The following is a 16,343-nucleotide window of genomic DNA, read 5'->3' on the forward strand; positions in this document are numbered from 1 at the left end:
TAATGGCGGGAGACCCCATGCGACGCGAGAAGAGAATCATGAGGTCCGTTTTACTTGCGGCTGCCAACCATTGCTCGTTGCAGTTTTTGATTCGCCATATTGGCCGCGGTTATGCAGAGGACTTTGCTCAGGGTCATACTTGGTCCCTTTTTCTTGGATATTTTCTTAAGGTTTGTCGTGTTGTGTGATTGTGATTAAGAATTATTGTCCAAATGATCATATGAAACGTCGAATGATGTGACAGATGGTAATTTGATGACAGAAGCTTGGTTTCTAAGTTCTTTTAAGGTGTCCTAACCGCTGTCTGTTGAGGAAGTGATGAAAACTGAAGATTCAATCCCGAAGCTTTACTTGTATTTTTCGTCGATAAAGAAATGAGTTGCACTGGAAATGATATTGCCGGATAAGTTTTTATTAAAGGCGCTATTTTAGTAATGTAAACATTTGTCATTGGTTGTCCTGGACCGGAGCACGTGGTCCAGGGTCTCCGGTTTCTCGATATGCTGTTTCAGGAAATTCTTGTTTCATGTTTCTGCGACTGGTGTCAGATCGTTGCGTCGCACTTGCGGGAGCACGAAAAGGGAATGATCCCAAGAGCGATATTTCACAAAATTGTATTTCGTGAAAACCTAGCAAATGGGGCGTTTAGTACGGCCTCTTGTTCAATGGCCAAGACTGGGAGAGGGGAGCAACAAAAATTGGTTCATTAATCTTTATGGCATGGAATCAAGGGTTGGGGAAGAGGTGATAGGTGGGATGATAGCAGTGTTGGAGGGAAAAGTTTGTTACTAAATAACTATACAATGTTTGGCTTTGAATTGGCTTTAAGTTTAACATGTATGGCCGAGAAAAGTGCTCACATGCAAATACATTTTTAACTTAGGTAAGTCCTGTGTGTTATAGAACTAAACATGTCAAAGCAAGATGAATAAGAATATGAAAATTTGACGTTTTTGTTTCAGCGGTCTAATGTCAAACATGCTTTGTACATTAGACATTAAATATATAGATATTTTAATACAGAATTTTGAAGTTAAAGTGCAACACAACAGAAATTAATAAGCATAGCTGATTATACGACTGGTGGTGGTCAGTATTACATACGTGTGAGTGAATGCATGTTTCTACAGATAACACAGATGTTTCATACAAAGTTCCTGGTGCGCATGAATCTCTCTCTCTCTGAGCTCTCTCTCTCTCTCTCACACACATACACACACAGATGGCCGCTGATGTCTGGAATTTCAGTTTTGCCTGTTCGAGACCGTGTGTGGGGGGAGGGGAGGGGGGGGGGGGCGCCATGGAAAACATGCATTTGTTTGCTGACAAAATGCAATTCACCATTTCAAATGGAGTTATCTGTTCGCAGTCTCAGCACAAAAAAACACACAGAAAAGGAATGATAATGATTAAGTAAGTTGAAAGCGGGAACTGTCAACAAATGTGTAAAATTCAGATGAGTAACGGACAGACAGACAGACGCATGCACGCAAGCATAAAACCCCAAAAAGGAAAAAAACCCACAGAAGTGCCTTGTGCTGTTGTGGTATGCTTTTTCTTTTGAGTAATCTAACGATTTATAATCAGATAAAACGGTTAATGAAAAGAGAAAACAAAAGGCTTTTAGTTTCATATGAAACATTTGGATGAACCAGTCATGTATGGATAATTGATTTTCTTTAAAGGCCTGTAAAGCACCAGCAAAAAATCCCATAGATACAAATTAAAATGCTGGCTCGCTTTTCAAGTTTTTTTGCCTGATCACTCCAGCTTTGGCTTTAGTGACAGGCTGTCATGAGTTGAGGGGACCTATTTCTTACATTAAGACAAGCAAAACAATGAATCTGGTCTGTTGATATAGTTTACACTGAGCAGCAGTATCCAAGTACCGCTGTTTCCTGTGACCCCCCCCACCCCCACACACACACACAACGCTTAATACCAGTTCAATCAAGGGCCATAATTGTTGCCCCCTCCCCCTCCCAAGCCCACTGTTCTCTCTCTATACAGATTTGAGAAAAATGAAAGCACCATAATCTAAGAAATCTGTTAATTCTACTATGCCTGTAACTGAGACTTGATTCAGAGGAACTGGCAAACTGATTTTTTAAATAGAAAAAAAGAAATTTATTGGCTGTCCCATTGTAAATCATTACTGGATTACTTCAAATGAAAAGCTGAATACTACAAGATTTTATGTTGTTCTCTCTCTCTGGCTTGATCTGTCTGTCTGTCTCTCTCTCTCTCTCATCTTTATTGTGTTTGTTTCACCCAAAGATCATGTGCAGATTTCTCCATTTCAAAAGATGAATACTGCAATTTGTTATATATTAGTTTCCCATATTCTCTCTGTTTCTTCTTATCATATATCAGACAGACAGACAGACACCAGTTGCCCTGTGTCAGTGTACTTGCTTCAGACTGCAGATTGGCTGCTAACTATATATAATATATATGAATTGGATTGGTCCACCTCTGTCCCTTTGACTGACAGAGCGAATTTCAAATTTGAAGTAGGCTGAGACCAAATTTTTTGCTGACAGTGATACTCACTAAACTGAGAGATTTTGTTGTCATTTATAAAAAAAAAAAAAAAAAAAAAGGAAAGAAAAAGAAAAAAAAAGTACCTGTTCTAACTTAGAGCTGTGTTTGTGGCCTGCTGATGTGTTAACATTTGAGATGAAAAATCATTGCAGAGCTGTCATTTTCCCAACAGAATCCGAAAAAGGAAAAGTCGAAGATGCACCTCTTTTTTGCATTGGGTGTTTTGCAGAACTTACGAATTATTCACAAGGAAAAGGTAGCATTTTTGCTTTATTTTGTTAGTTCCTATATGTTGTTATAGTCTTTTTTTTTTTTTCCTGGAGCAGCATTTATACATTGGTTACAGAGGGCAGAGGAGCAATGTCATTTGACTCCATCTTGGAACACAATTATGGACAGCTTGCCAGGCCCGTTCATGTCCAGCAGTTGGAGTCCGCCCTTCGGTTGGAGCCTTTCCTCAGCTATGCTGAGAAAGTCCTGACAACACCAGTGCTCAGCAGGTATGCGAAAGTTTGGAGTTTATTTCTTATGGTCATGGTGTTTATTTCTTGTTACATTTTCAAAACCTGTGGAATAAAAAGTGAATTTGTTTGCTGGGTTTCTGTGTTTTTATAAAAATCTCGCTGCCCCCCCCCGACCCCCCCCACCATCCCTGCCCCCCATAGGTATATAAAGATATTTTGTTATGACCAACTGTTGTCATCACATTCAGGATAATTTCAGAAATAATGAAAATTGTGTATTGAAATGTAACTCTCTTTTTTTAGTACTGTAGTTTACAGGACTGAATGAGATAACCTTGTGTATGCTTCCACTGGTACCATCTGAGTGTACTTGTTAGAGCATACACAATATCACTGCCATTATGTGTAAAATGATATGGTAATTAAGTGCCTTAGGTTTTACTCATTATACTTTGTTTTTTGTTTGATTGTTAACACATTGCAAGTACTGACAGGCTCACTTGCTACACTGAAACTAAGACTGGAAAATGATGATTTTGCCTATTTTCCTCAAGCCTACAACTTGAGTGATGTATTAGAAATAGGAATATGTTTTATATGAAAATAAAGTTGAGTTTTTCCTCTTTCCTATGATGTCTTTGTTTTTCTTCTGTTAAGTCTTTATTGAATAATTGAGTAAAAATCAATGGTAATCTGAGGGCTTCTTGCATGCTGTGGCCGACAGCCTTGATACAGATCGTGTCAGCTGGTATTGCATCTTTCTTTCATTGGCTTACCTGTACCCTTTAAATTTTTACCTATAAGCCTATTTTTAGCACTTTTGTGTGTGTCTAAACCTGCGCTTTTCAGTGGTTATCGGCTCAGCTAGAAAAAATGTAGCTTAAAAATTATATTCATTTGATTTATCACATGAATTTCTCAAAAGTGGTATAAAAAACAAAGTTATTCTGGGTATGAAACGAAAGCACTGTTAGTTTACTTTGGAGTGGTATGCAAAACTGCCATGTTACATCATGGGTGTAGACATGCTCCAAGTTAAAAGAGCAGCCATGCATCATTCAGATGCAAAAATGCAGCATTGGCTGAGCGAAGATACGTGTGCGCCTAACTTCAGTCTTGACCCAGAGCCTTTTACAAGAGTTATCGGCAAGGAAAACCTTTGAGATTGATTTTGTCCATTATGCTGTTAATCATAGATTTTAAGAGGTGCATTTTTCACAAATGACTGTTTGAAAAGTGTTCAATCACTGGGGATACTCCATGAAATGCAAAAGCAGTACCAATTGTCTGACTTCCAGTGATGATTGTTTCTCTTCACAATGCAACTAATTAGTATGCTAAGTTGCTGGTGTGTTGAAATAAAACATTAATGAGCAGGCACACTTTGGAGGAGTGGTTTTAATTTTATTTGCAAAATTTTATTTGCAAATTTGATTTTTCCAGAACATCATCACGCCAACAAATTGATAACAAGAAAATACACAACTCACAAGACAATATGTTTGCTGGATGCAACTTTTAAATCATAAGTCAATGAAGTTTGCATATCTGTCAGAAAGTCAAGAGAGAACAGTGATGTATGTGTGTCCAGATAAAAACAAATCAAGAATTTATTGTTTGATCTTATGCATCATTATTCGTATTGCACCTCCTTCCCTACCACCCCTCTCCCTCAACAAATTGCATTCAACTTTCATCAGGTAAGGAGCTGTGCCATTTGATTAAAAAACAAAACAACTAAATTAGGTGCAATAAGGCTCAGTTTCAGTGAACTTCAATTGGCTGTTACTTTGGTTGTAATATAGATAGAACCATGATTTTTGTTATGGGGCATCTGTTTTCACAAACTGCATTTTTAATCTAATCTTGCTGTAATTGTGTAAAGTTATTTCAACAGACCCTTTTGTGAAAGAAGAAAAAGGCTGCCAGTACCTAATGATGATATTGTTTGAAATGAACTTGTGGACTCATAAAAGTCAAATTTTCATTTTTTAATTAGTTAATCCAGACTAATTATTTATTGATAGAGTTTGCTCAGCCTTGTTATAATGCCATGTCAGATTAGGCCTTATCAGGGTGCCCCATTATTTGTTCTCATTTGACACTCATTTGACAGTGTTACTCTTACAGTCTTAGGAGTGGGCTTACTCCTGTTTGGAAATTCTAAAACACTAGGGGGTATTGGTGTGTGTGTACGCGCTTTTATTGTTTTAACATGTGGTGATGTACTTGGTGATCTGTACAAAGTAACAAACCTATTGAAACCCACATTTTTATACACAAGTCTTACACAGATAGTGTGGAAAATAATGTTAAAATCATCATTTTCTGATTGATCTTGTAACTAAAAAAAATTAAGCCACTAAAGCTAACTGCAGGAGAGGAGTGACAGAACTTCAGGGGGAATAAAAAGTCCTGTGCTCACATTGTGGAACATGAACTTTTACAGCACAAAATGATTTTCGACCCTAGGATCTTAAGTAGGCAAAACATGACGCGCGCACACACTCGCTCACACACACACACACACACACACACACAGAGAAGAGAATGGAGCATTTTGTTGTTGTCATGATCGCTTTTTGATTTGGGGGAATAATTTTAAGATGATCGAAATGATACTGAAATTGTAAAAAATTGTACTGTTTCAGTTGTTGAGATTTGGTTGGAACAACATGTAGAAGAATAAGTGGAAGGAAAGATGAAATATGTCTTTCTATGAGCTATCCCTCCTCTCCCTCTGTGGTATTCTTGTTTGTGTGTGTATGTGTGCGTGTTTTCTTTTCTTTTCTTTTCTTATCATTAACTGACTTTATTTCATGGATTTATTATTTTTTTTACAGTCCAAAATTATTCTTCGGATTGAAATGCATTTATAATCATTCTCATTGTGCTTCTGTTGTTTGTTTCAGTGATGATAGTTCTGATGAAGCTGATCTCTTGAAGCCTGGCTACAAGGATGCTGAAGGCAACAAAATTCTGAACGGAATAACAATTTCCAAAACAGGTATTATTTGAGAATCCATCCAGTTCAGTTTATTAGCAAAATAAAATCAGATGATAATGTGGACAGTCAGGTTTGTTGCATTTATAAGAAAATGTTTCAAAATGTGAGACAGAAGTCATAGTTATTTTATTCATTTGTCTGTTTGGTGTCATGGCAACTACTGATATTAAAGACCCTCGCTCCTGCCTTGCAAATTGATACGAAATGATATACATAGCTGTAATTTTTCTTTTTGTCTTTTTATAAGTTTCTTTGTAAAAAGGTGATTTGTGTTGTATTGTCAGTTTGTTATGGTTTTGAAATTATTTTGTGTGTGGATATTTCAATATTTGTGACAGCAGTTGTGGAGTCTTTTACCATAATTTTCGCCCTACAAGGTGCAACAGTGCATAAGGCACACCCCCTGAATTAAGAAAAAAATGTTTCGAACACCTTTAACTTGTTAAGGCACACAATCTGATAATCTGCATCTGTCACAAAGTGAGTCCCCCATTGTGGTTCTGGTAACAGCGCATTAATGACACCATTATTGGAAAACTAGATTGAAATCCAACTTGTTTTTGTCTGCTTGTTGACTCTACTGATACTCCCATTTTTCTGCTCTGTTATCTGATGCTTTTTTTTTCCCCCTTTTTTTAATACTTTTTTTTTTATAACAATTTTACAGCCTTCAGTCGAGTATACACTGTTGTAAAGGCCCAGTTCATGAACCTGTTCAGTCAGAATCCAGTCTGGAAGCCCTGCTTTCAGTCCTGCCCACTGTTTTGTTTTGTGTTCTCCTTTTGAAAAACAATCACTTCTGATTGGTCTACTTTTACACCATAGATTCAAATCCCCAACTCAGACGCTGCAGACTGGTCAGTTGAAATTTGGTGTAATATGTGATTTGGTTTCAATTTGATTCGATGATGAACAGTGTAAGACTGCAATGTTGCTGTTCAGTGTGATCAGGGGTGTTTATTGTGATCAACGATGTTGTCAAATATTGAGTTTGTTTTGTCAGGTGGCCCCAAGTGATTGTCAGAATTTAGTTTTCAGACACAAATAGGACGCATACAGCTGGTTTGACACGGGTCAGATTTGAGTAAAAAAGTAGCACCCTATAGGCTGTGGTTGTGGTTAATCCTGTCCTTTTATCTCAGTAAATGTAACATGTGATGTAACAGAAAAGAAGAATTCAACACTACTTGTTTTTCTGTTTTTCATCTTCAGAGCTGAAAGCTGACAAGACTCGCTTGTACAATTTCAACAAGATCAGGAAAAATAGGCGATGGCTGCGGGTGAGAAATTGTTTTTGTTTTGATTGTGTCAGTTTGAAACAATTTGTTATTGCTCTATAAGAATTCCTCTTTGTTATTTCACATGCCACAGGTTTAATATAGGTTTTATATGACCATAGGTTGGTGAAACTGGGAAACAAAAAGTGTTGATTTACCTGTGTATTATTGTAAGTAAATTGTCATGTGAATTTCCATGTGTTACACTGTAGAAATTGTGGTTATCAATGGCACTGGCAGAAACTGGATTTTGTAGGCATTTGTTGTGGATTTTTAATGTAATAGAAAGGGTTGACTTTCTATTCCTCAGTATTATTGAAAGTGTGGACTTTCTGTTCATCAGTATTATTGACAGTGTGCACTTTCTATTCGTTCCTCAGACCATACTGCTCAGTGACAGCTCTTCCGAAGATGAGAACGATGAACGCCCTGTCAACCAAGAAGATGTGCAGGCCATGCTGAAAATGCATAAGCATCAGAAACGGCATCAGGCTCGCTACTACCACAATCCCCAGCTGCGCAAGTACATGTACTACAGCTCAGGCCTCCTGTCCAACTATGACAAGTTCCCAGAGCACTACAAAACTATTGTGGGCCCCAAGAAGAAAATATCCAAGGATCAGAAGAAAATTGAAAAGAAAGTCAAAGGTTTGTGGGTAGTTTGTTGACAAGAAATTTTGCCTGAAATCTTAAAGAGACAGGCCTGTTTTTTGTTTTGTTTTTTTTAGAGTTGAGGAGGAAATGGACATACTTTGTGAAGGCTAAAAAAAAAATGCATTCATCAGAAATCATTTGGGCATGTGTAAAAATTTTGTGTGTGAAGCTTATCATATTTTCACTTGATATTCGGAAACATCTGTGCGCCGACGCAACATCTAGACTTGTCATTTCTCTTATTCTCTCTCACCTTGACTATTGTAACTCTATTGTCTGGTTTGCCTGCTTCATCCATTCAGTCCTTTCAGCGCATACAAAACTCTGCTGCCTGACTCCTCTTTTGCAACATCTCCATTGGCTCCCTGTCTCACACAGAATAAAGTATAAGATCAGCACTCTGTGTTTTATAAATGTATTCACAAATCTTTGTGGCTGCCTTCACCTCTACACTCCATCTCGCTCTCTACAATCGGCTTCGGATCCATTCTGTTTACGCATACCCAGATTCAGACACTCCACTGCTGGATGCCGTTCTTTCTCTGTCTCTGGACCTTGCATTTGGAATGAACTTCCTCTTTGGCTTTGTCAGGTCTCCGCACTCTGCTTTTTCAAGTCTGGCCTTAAAACCCACCTCTTCTCAAGATAGCCTCCATCCCCTGCCTCTTCCTTGTCTTCAGTTTTTTTGGTTTTAGAGTTAGTCATGCACATGAATGACTGGTGTGAAAGCGCTTAGATTTGTCTTTGCACAAGATTCAGTGCTATATAAATACTATCATTATTATTATTAGCATTAGTATTATTGTATCTTTTCACCCATTACATTTTAGACAAATAGCCGTTTTGTCTGGAAAAACATTGCACAATCCATCAGAAAGAGGACATGATCTTGTGAGTTGGAACATGATCCTGTGAGTGGGCATTTATAATGAACTTCTCATCCACATTTCCAGTCTGTCTTACCTCTTATCCTCTGTGATGATAACTTTTGAATGAATTCATTTTATTTTCAGCAAAACTGAAGAAACTGAAGAAGGACAAAGCAATCTATGATGAAGATGATGATGAGGTGAGTGTGCTTGACACTATGTTGGGCTTTCAATAGACATGTTTGTTGTTGGTTTCATTTGATGAAAGAACAGAAGTCATTTGGACAGTTGTACTTTGAAATGTGACAAGAAGAGAGATTTGCAAAGCATTAAATCCGATACTTTCAGTTGATAGAATCAGCAGACATTGATTAATGCAAGACTTGCATATAATCCGAATAGCAGAAAACAATGTTGAACAGATTTGTGTTCTTGAAAGATTTGGCTTTTATATGCTTCTGGTTTCTGTTGATGAATTATTTCAAATTAGCTCTCCTTGTATTTCAGGATGAGATTGACCCAACTCTCCTGGCTCTACTGCAACAGCAACAGGCTCGCAAAGAACGCAAACCCAAAAAGCTTACACCAGAGCAGGCTGATGCTAAACGACGCAAAATCTGGGTTTCAATTGCCAAGAAAGAAATACCAAAGGCACAGAAACAGAAGGCTTCTGCAAGAAAAGAAATGCTGACTTTGCTGAAAAAGGTAAAGTTATTTTCTCTGCCTATATATGTCACCATTTGAAGAAATATTCTTTGTACTCGTGTGTGTATTCGATTTATCTCTCACGCAAGTCATCTGTGGTTGAAAAAGGATTTTGCCAGTTTACCTTTCAGATGTTCAGGTCTTGTGAAACCAATTGTTGAGTGTGAGTAAATAGCATTTGTTATGGTGGACTTGGATTTAAAGAAAAGATCACTTGTATCAGTAACAAATATTCAGGGATTTCATCAACACATGCTCATGGTCGTGTTTCATTTTTGCTTATGGCTGTAATGAAACTTTTCAGTGTTTTATTCATTCCTCCTCTACCCTTTACTACATTGGGTCAGCTCCATCTGTGTTTTTACTGCCCATCTGGTAGGGTCAGATTCATTATGTCAGCATCACATTTTGTGAGGTTTGTTCTTCCCTCTTCAACTTTATCTAAGTCCCTTTCTGTCTCTGTCAGACTTTTGGCATTTAATTTTATTTCATCGCTTCATCTTCCCAACATTTCAGTTTGTGTAGTTCTGCATTGGTGTAAGACGAGACAGAGAGTAAACCTGACAAGATGGCGTGGAGAGCCTTGGCCAAAGGAATGATTCAGCACTTATAGCTTTTAGAGGCGTTTGATTGGCTAAGAGCAGACCGGGCAAGACAGCTCGTCTTTTCACTGTTAGTCGCGCGAAATTTGGCCAAGCAGAGCAAACCGATAGGCCTAGTTTGCATCAGTTTGACATGGTAAGTATATGTATCACCAAACATTGAGTATAATATAGACTCCTCCTATTGGTGCAGTTCTTGTAATACAGGGGAGTTAATTGTGGCTTTTTCAGGAAGAGATGATGGTTGTACAAACTGAAAATACCTGAATTACTTACGTCATGAAGAATATGTTGCTGACAAATGTGTGTATCCAGCTGGTACCTAATAAATTAGATGTTCAAGATTGTACTGATACAGTGAATCTGTTCGTTTTGACTGTACATATGCTGTATCCAGTTTGTTTTTTTTTGATGTGGAATCGAGTCCTTATTTCTGTTTAAAAACAAAAATTTTTTTTCAAACAGGTGTCACAGCAGTGTGTCCGAGATCGTCGCAGAGGTGCATTACAGTCCCAGAAAACCATGAAGGAGACCCCATCCAGGGCTCGGCGTCTGACAAGGGAAATGCTCATCTACTGGAAGCGGTTTGAGAAGGTTGAGAAGGAGCACCGGAAGCGGGCAGAAAAAGAAGCTCAGGAACAGCGCAAGCATGATTTGGAACTCATGGAGGTATTCACAGGAAAATAGTGAATGTGCTTCTTGAAAAGTGTGTTGTTTTCCCATCCTTTCTGTCAGTTTAAAAACTCTTTAATGCAGTTTTGTTTGATATTAGTTCTTTTTAGTATCAGTGTCCATTGTTTATTACGATTTAATGATATGCATTTTAAGCTTGCCAGTTTAATATTACGCTGGCTTTAGAAAGGTCTGCTGCTTTGCTGACAGTTGACCAAAGGGATAAAGCAACACAGTATGTATCTGTTTCAGAAGCATCCTTTTTTCTTTCTTTTGTTCTTTGTAAAATTTCCTTATCCAATTTTGATCACTCAAGATATTGATAATAGATTTATTGTTAGTAGGACTAAAAATGGAAAATACAAAACTGTGAGGAAAATGTGTCTGAAGGAAAATGTGTCTACAGGCTCGGCGACAGCAGCGCAAGCTCAACTTCCTGATCACCCAGACGGAGCTGTATGCCCATTTCATGGCTCGCAAAATGACAGGAGAAACCAACGCCCGGCGAGACGCCATCTTGAACCAACTTGATGACAGCAGAAAAGTGGGACAGGGGCAGCGGCAGGTTGACGGTGGAATGCTGGTTGACGACACTGTTGATGATTACAGTCAGTGAACAGTGTGTTTGTTTGTGTTTGTTTATTTTGTTGTTGGTGGTTTGTTTTAAGTCCACATTTTTGAAGGATTTCCATTATGAATGGGAGTTAAATGTCTGTGGGTATGAACTTACCCCTGAACTTTCTTTTCCCCCCTACCTCCATCTCTGTCCACCCTCTCCCCCTCAAATCTTTATTTATTATTTTTTTAAACATCAAAGAATGTTCATGAGACATTATTTATATTTGTTCCATCCATCAAATGTGCATTTCATTTGACCAAGAGGGAAAGTTGGATATGGTAGACTAGATGGACTCTTGAGGTATTTCCTTGAAATGGACTGGTGGGATGAAGTGTGTGAGATGGAGTGAGGTTTGCTTATGTTGCATTGTACTGTTGTTTCATTCACAGTTGCAGATGACAGAAGATGGTCTGTAGATTTGTTTTTACAGATGCTCACTTTCCTTTGTTTCAGACCCAGACGACATGAAGAAACTGGCTCTGAAGAACGCTGAGGGCGCTTTGAAGGCGCATGAGAAAAATGTAAGAGCAATATCTTAGAAGGTGTTAAGATTACAATTGAATCAGGGAGTATTCAAAGGAACTCCCCTCATTGATGATATCAAAGAGAAGGTAAGGTGTCACCTTTGGATTTGTTGGAGAAAGGGGTTGGGGGCCATATATATATTGTGTGTGTTGTGTGTGCGTGTGTGTTTTTTTTTTCAAATAAAACAAAATACTTGATTGTAGAGAAAATATCTGAATAGATTCATGCATCATCACTATCAGTTTACCTTGTGGACATGGCCCTCATGGTCGGTGAGGCTCTGATCACCATGATTTGATTTGATTTGATCTTGGTTACTGTGACTGTTTGGTATCAGTGGTTTGTTTGTATCTGTTGTTGCAGAGACAGTTGTTTGGATCATCAGGACCCGGTGCTGGCAATATAAAACTAGAATCATGTGAGTTACATTTTGAAGTTGTTTGTAGATCTTTGCTGGTGTAATTGTTTTCAGTAAACTCTCTGTTTTCTTTCTCTTTCTGTGGGCAAAGTTTTTTTTTCTTCTCCTATCATTGTTTTTTCTCTCTCATTATACACTTAATTTTTTTTTAGCTTTTTTTTATGTTGAAGACATTTTATTACAATGAATTGAGACATTCCATCAGAATGTATGTCATTTACATAATTACTGATCCATATTCAGAGTATTTTCTTGATGCACTACTGTTCAGCAAGTATTTTAAAGGAGAGTTTTGTGATTTCTATTTTGATATTCGTATATATTTGTATTTCTTTTTATCACAACAGATTTCTTTGTGTGAGATTTGGCTGCTCTCCCCAGGGAGAGCGTGTCGCTACACTACAGCGCCACCCATTTTTTTTTTTTTTTCCCTGTATGCAGTTTCATTTGTTTTCCCTATCGAAGTGGATTTTTTTACAGAATTTTGCCAGGAACAACTCTTTTGTTGCCGTGGGTTCTTTTACGTGAGCTAAGTGCATGCTGCTCACAGGACTTCGGTTTATCGTCTCATCCGAATGACTAGCGTCCAGACCACCACTCAAGGTCTTGTGGAGGGGGAGAAAATATCGGCGGCCGAGCCATGATTCGAACCAGCGCACTCAGATTCTCTTGCTTCCTAGGCGGATGCGTTACCTCTAGGCCATCACTCCACTCTTTTAAAGTAAGGTTTGGCTAAGATTTAAAAAAAAAAAAAAAAAAAGCCAACATGAAATTTTAGTCTCGCTGGTATGGACATAATTGTATGAAAGTTTAGCAGTTTTTGTTTTTCAGGCATTTTAGTTACCCTCTTGTTATTATTCTTTAAAAATGTAATAGTGTTAATTACTGTGTGCAGTGGAAAGCAGCCTGGCCAACCCATCCACAGTTGCAGATGTGGAGCAACCTCAGCCCAACATCTTTGTGGGCAAGCTGAAAGGCTATCAGCTGAAGGTGAGGGAGACCTCTTGTTGCCTGCTCATTTTCTGCTGGTCTGCAGGGTTCATACAGTTTACAAGGTTTTAATTGTAAGAAAAAATTACATGGCTTTTCTAATCATTTAACTCTTTCACTGCCAAGTTTTTGTGTGGAAAACACTCCCCAGCACCAAATATTTTAGAATTGCTGCTCTCACACGATTCAGTTTGTGTAAATGTGTCAAGACAACACAGTTGATTTGCTCACATAAAACTCGGTCATGGGGGTGTGGGATGGGGATGAGGGGGGTTGTCAAGATTACCTAGGTTTAGGAAAGTATTTAGTTTAATTTTGGCCTCTGTAATAGTAATAACCAAAACAAAAAAAAAGTATCTTTTTTGTTGATTTTGAAATACAGCTGTGAAGTGTTCCACCTAAATAAGTAAAATAATGATTTATCAGATTACTCTTCATGCCAGAAACTTCAGCACCGAAATTGTCATGCATTTCATGCTCGTTCATAACATCTGAGAAATTTATAGCTTTATATAGATTTATAGATTTAATAAAATTCTTAAATATTGTGCATATAAACCTGTATGAAACTTGGACTGTTACATGTTCTGATTTCTGCTAACTCCCCATTTGGTGTCATACATCAAACAGGCTGAAAACAAAGTTCTTAAAAATTTCAGTCATCCAACCACCAGTCTGATTTTTCTTCGGTTTTTTTTTCTGAAGGAAAAAGTATTTGTTGACTTTGTTGAGCTCTCCTTTTGGACTGACATTTTGTCTCTGCTTTTGGAGTTCTGTGTTGTACATGTATTACTTTTTGTCACAGCAGATTTCTCTCTGTAAAATTTGGGTTGCTTATTAATGGGGAGAGTACTTTGCCTCAGTGCAGGGCCACCCTTTTTGTAATTCCTTTTTTCTGTCCCATAGTGGTTAAGTTTTACTATCAAAAAGGAATTTTCTGCAGAACTTTGCCAGGAACAACACTAGGGAGAACATGTTAAGAAATAAGAAAATAGTTCATTTTTGTCACCCAGATAACTTGCAAAAATTTTTTCTTCTTATTTTTGTTGTCATTATTTCATTCAGAAGAAAAACGCACTTCTAGATTTTGTTGAGCAGTCCTTTAGGCCCGCCAGTGTACATGTACTGCTGAAGCTGTACATGAGAAACAGCATACAAGTATAGGATTAGGAAAATATGACAAGAAACATTTTTTTATTTCAGGGAATGAACTGGCTGGCTAACCTCTACAACCAGGGTATCAATGGTATTCTGGCTGATGAGATGGGGCTGGGGAAAACTGTGCAGAGTATCGCTTTTCTGGCACACCTGTCTGAGGTAGGTTTTTTAAATTTTAAATAGTTTTTTTTTAATGTTTACACAGTTTCATGTTTGTTTATTTCATGAGAGTACTTAAGCATGCTTTACATGTTTACAGATTTATTATTATTATTAATTAGCAAAGCAAGTCAATAATTTTATTTCTTGTGCACCCTGGGGGCATGAAATGTTATATTAATCTTTTATATATACCGTACAAACAAAAAGAAGACTGAATTATCTCCTCAGATAAAACAATGATTTGAAATGGTGAAATTGATAATGTTAGTTTTGATTCAGAATTTGATAAACACACTCTCTTCAGAAAGAACGTTTTTACCATTTGTTATATATTTTCTTCTTTTGATTACATGTGATGTATTTGTTGCAGACTCAAGGGATCTGGGGACCCTTCTTGGTCATAGCACCTGCCTCTACTCTCCACAACTGGCAGCAGGAAGTCTCCAGATTTGTTCCAGAATTCAAGGTAAAGTTACACAGTTTGTGTAAAACTTCTCTTTATGTTGTTAGGCTTCTATGCATTGCCACAGAGTAAAATAAAAATATTACATTATTTTTGTTTTGATGAATTGTTTTGTGAGATTTATAAAAACGGAGACCTTGTCAGTGATAAAAAAAAAAAGAAGTTATGTGTATAGGCTGTGCCAGGTGAAATAATTTAAGTGACGAAACAATTTCACATTCACATGTCTCTAACTTGCAGGTTGTACCTTACTGGGGCAACACTCAGGACCGCAAAGTGTTGCGCAAGTTTTGGGACTCAAAGTTGCTGCACACGAAGAGTGCATCGTTCCACGTGGTGATCACATCCTACCAGCTGGTGATTCAGGATGTGAAGTACTTTCAGCGCATCAAGTGGCAGTACCTGGTGCTGGATGAGGCTCAGGCCATCAAGAGCACCTCCAGGTCAGTCACAGGTCTCACCTTTCTCTTCTTTCACTTTTTCATTTACTTAATGACAGGTATGTCATGTACTGTGTAACATGCCACATGCGTTGTCGCTGTGTATTGTTTGCAATTTGCCCATTTTTTTTCTCCATGTGCCCCCATGGGGAATTTTTGGAATAAAAATCTCTTGACTCTTTAAACAAATCTTATTCATTCAAGGATAACACAATTGGCAGGGGAAGGGGAGAAGAAATTTATTGCCTGTAGTCTTTTGAAATTTATTTTGCAAGAGGTGCATTTGATACTTTTTTTCTTTTTTTTTTTCTCTTTCAGAAGATTGTAATACTGTTTTTTGTATTGTAATTCAAACATCATGAAGCTTCAAATATCAGATTTCTGTCGTTCATATGTTGGATATGTGTTTGAGAACATGATGAAACAGAAAAATAATGTTGAGGAAGAATTGATTAAAAAAATTTTTTTTTTTTTTTTTTTCATATTTTCTCCAGTGCTCGATGGAAAATCTTGCTGGGCTTCAATTGTCGGAACCGTCTACTCTTGACTGGTACTCCAATCCAGAACAGTATGGCTGAGGTATGCATTGACTTGTACCCTTCTGTCCCTTTCTCTCTCTCAAAAGTGTGCTTTTGTTGGTAGTTTACTTATAGAAAATATTTTAAACATCCAGCTTATTGCTGTTATACCCAGAACCATTCTTCATTTATTTGATTTAAAACATTGAGTCTATTATTTTTTTAAGCTGAAAATTACATATTTTCTCTTATTATA

General features: G+C 37.6%; 1 protein-coding gene across 4 annotated transcripts in view; it reads left to right on the plus strand.

Annotated features, from left to right (window-relative positions):
- Positions 1-13: 13 nt before the first annotated feature.
- The window catches only part of LOC143280859 (chromatin-remodeling ATPase INO80-like), a 39,819-nt gene continuing 23,489 nt past the window's right edge, over positions 14-16,343 (plus strand). For all 4 annotated transcript variants that reach the window (XM_076585582.1, XM_076585584.1, XM_076585583.1 and 1 more), the window contains exons 1-16: positions 14-170; positions 2,891-3,044; positions 5,921-6,015; positions 7,228-7,295; positions 7,673-7,940; positions 8,960-9,015; positions 9,323-9,520; positions 10,588-10,791; positions 11,201-11,402; positions 11,867-11,934; positions 12,302-12,356; positions 13,252-13,346; positions 14,550-14,663; positions 15,037-15,132; positions 15,370-15,572; positions 16,064-16,148. In XM_076585582.1, the coding sequence (XP_076441697.1) occupies positions 2,905-3,044; positions 5,921-6,015; positions 7,228-7,295; positions 7,673-7,940; positions 8,960-9,015; positions 9,323-9,520; positions 10,588-10,791; positions 11,201-11,402; positions 11,867-11,934; positions 12,302-12,356; positions 13,252-13,346; positions 14,550-14,663; positions 15,037-15,132; positions 15,370-15,572; positions 16,064-16,148 (1,947 nt within the window). In that variant the 5' untranslated portion in view covers positions 14-170; positions 2,891-2,904. The remainder of the gene's footprint in view (positions 171-2,890; positions 3,045-5,920; positions 6,016-7,227; positions 7,296-7,672; positions 7,941-8,959; positions 9,016-9,322; positions 9,521-10,587; positions 10,792-11,200; positions 11,403-11,866; positions 11,935-12,301; positions 12,357-13,251; positions 13,347-14,549; positions 14,664-15,036; positions 15,133-15,369; positions 15,573-16,063; positions 16,149-16,343) is intronic.

Source organism: Babylonia areolata, chromosome 4 (assembly GCF_041734735.1).
Source record: "Babylonia areolata isolate BAREFJ2019XMU chromosome 4, ASM4173473v1, whole genome shotgun sequence".
NCBI classification, from domain to species: domain Eukaryota; kingdom Metazoa; phylum Mollusca; class Gastropoda; order Neogastropoda; family Buccinidae; genus Babylonia; species Babylonia areolata.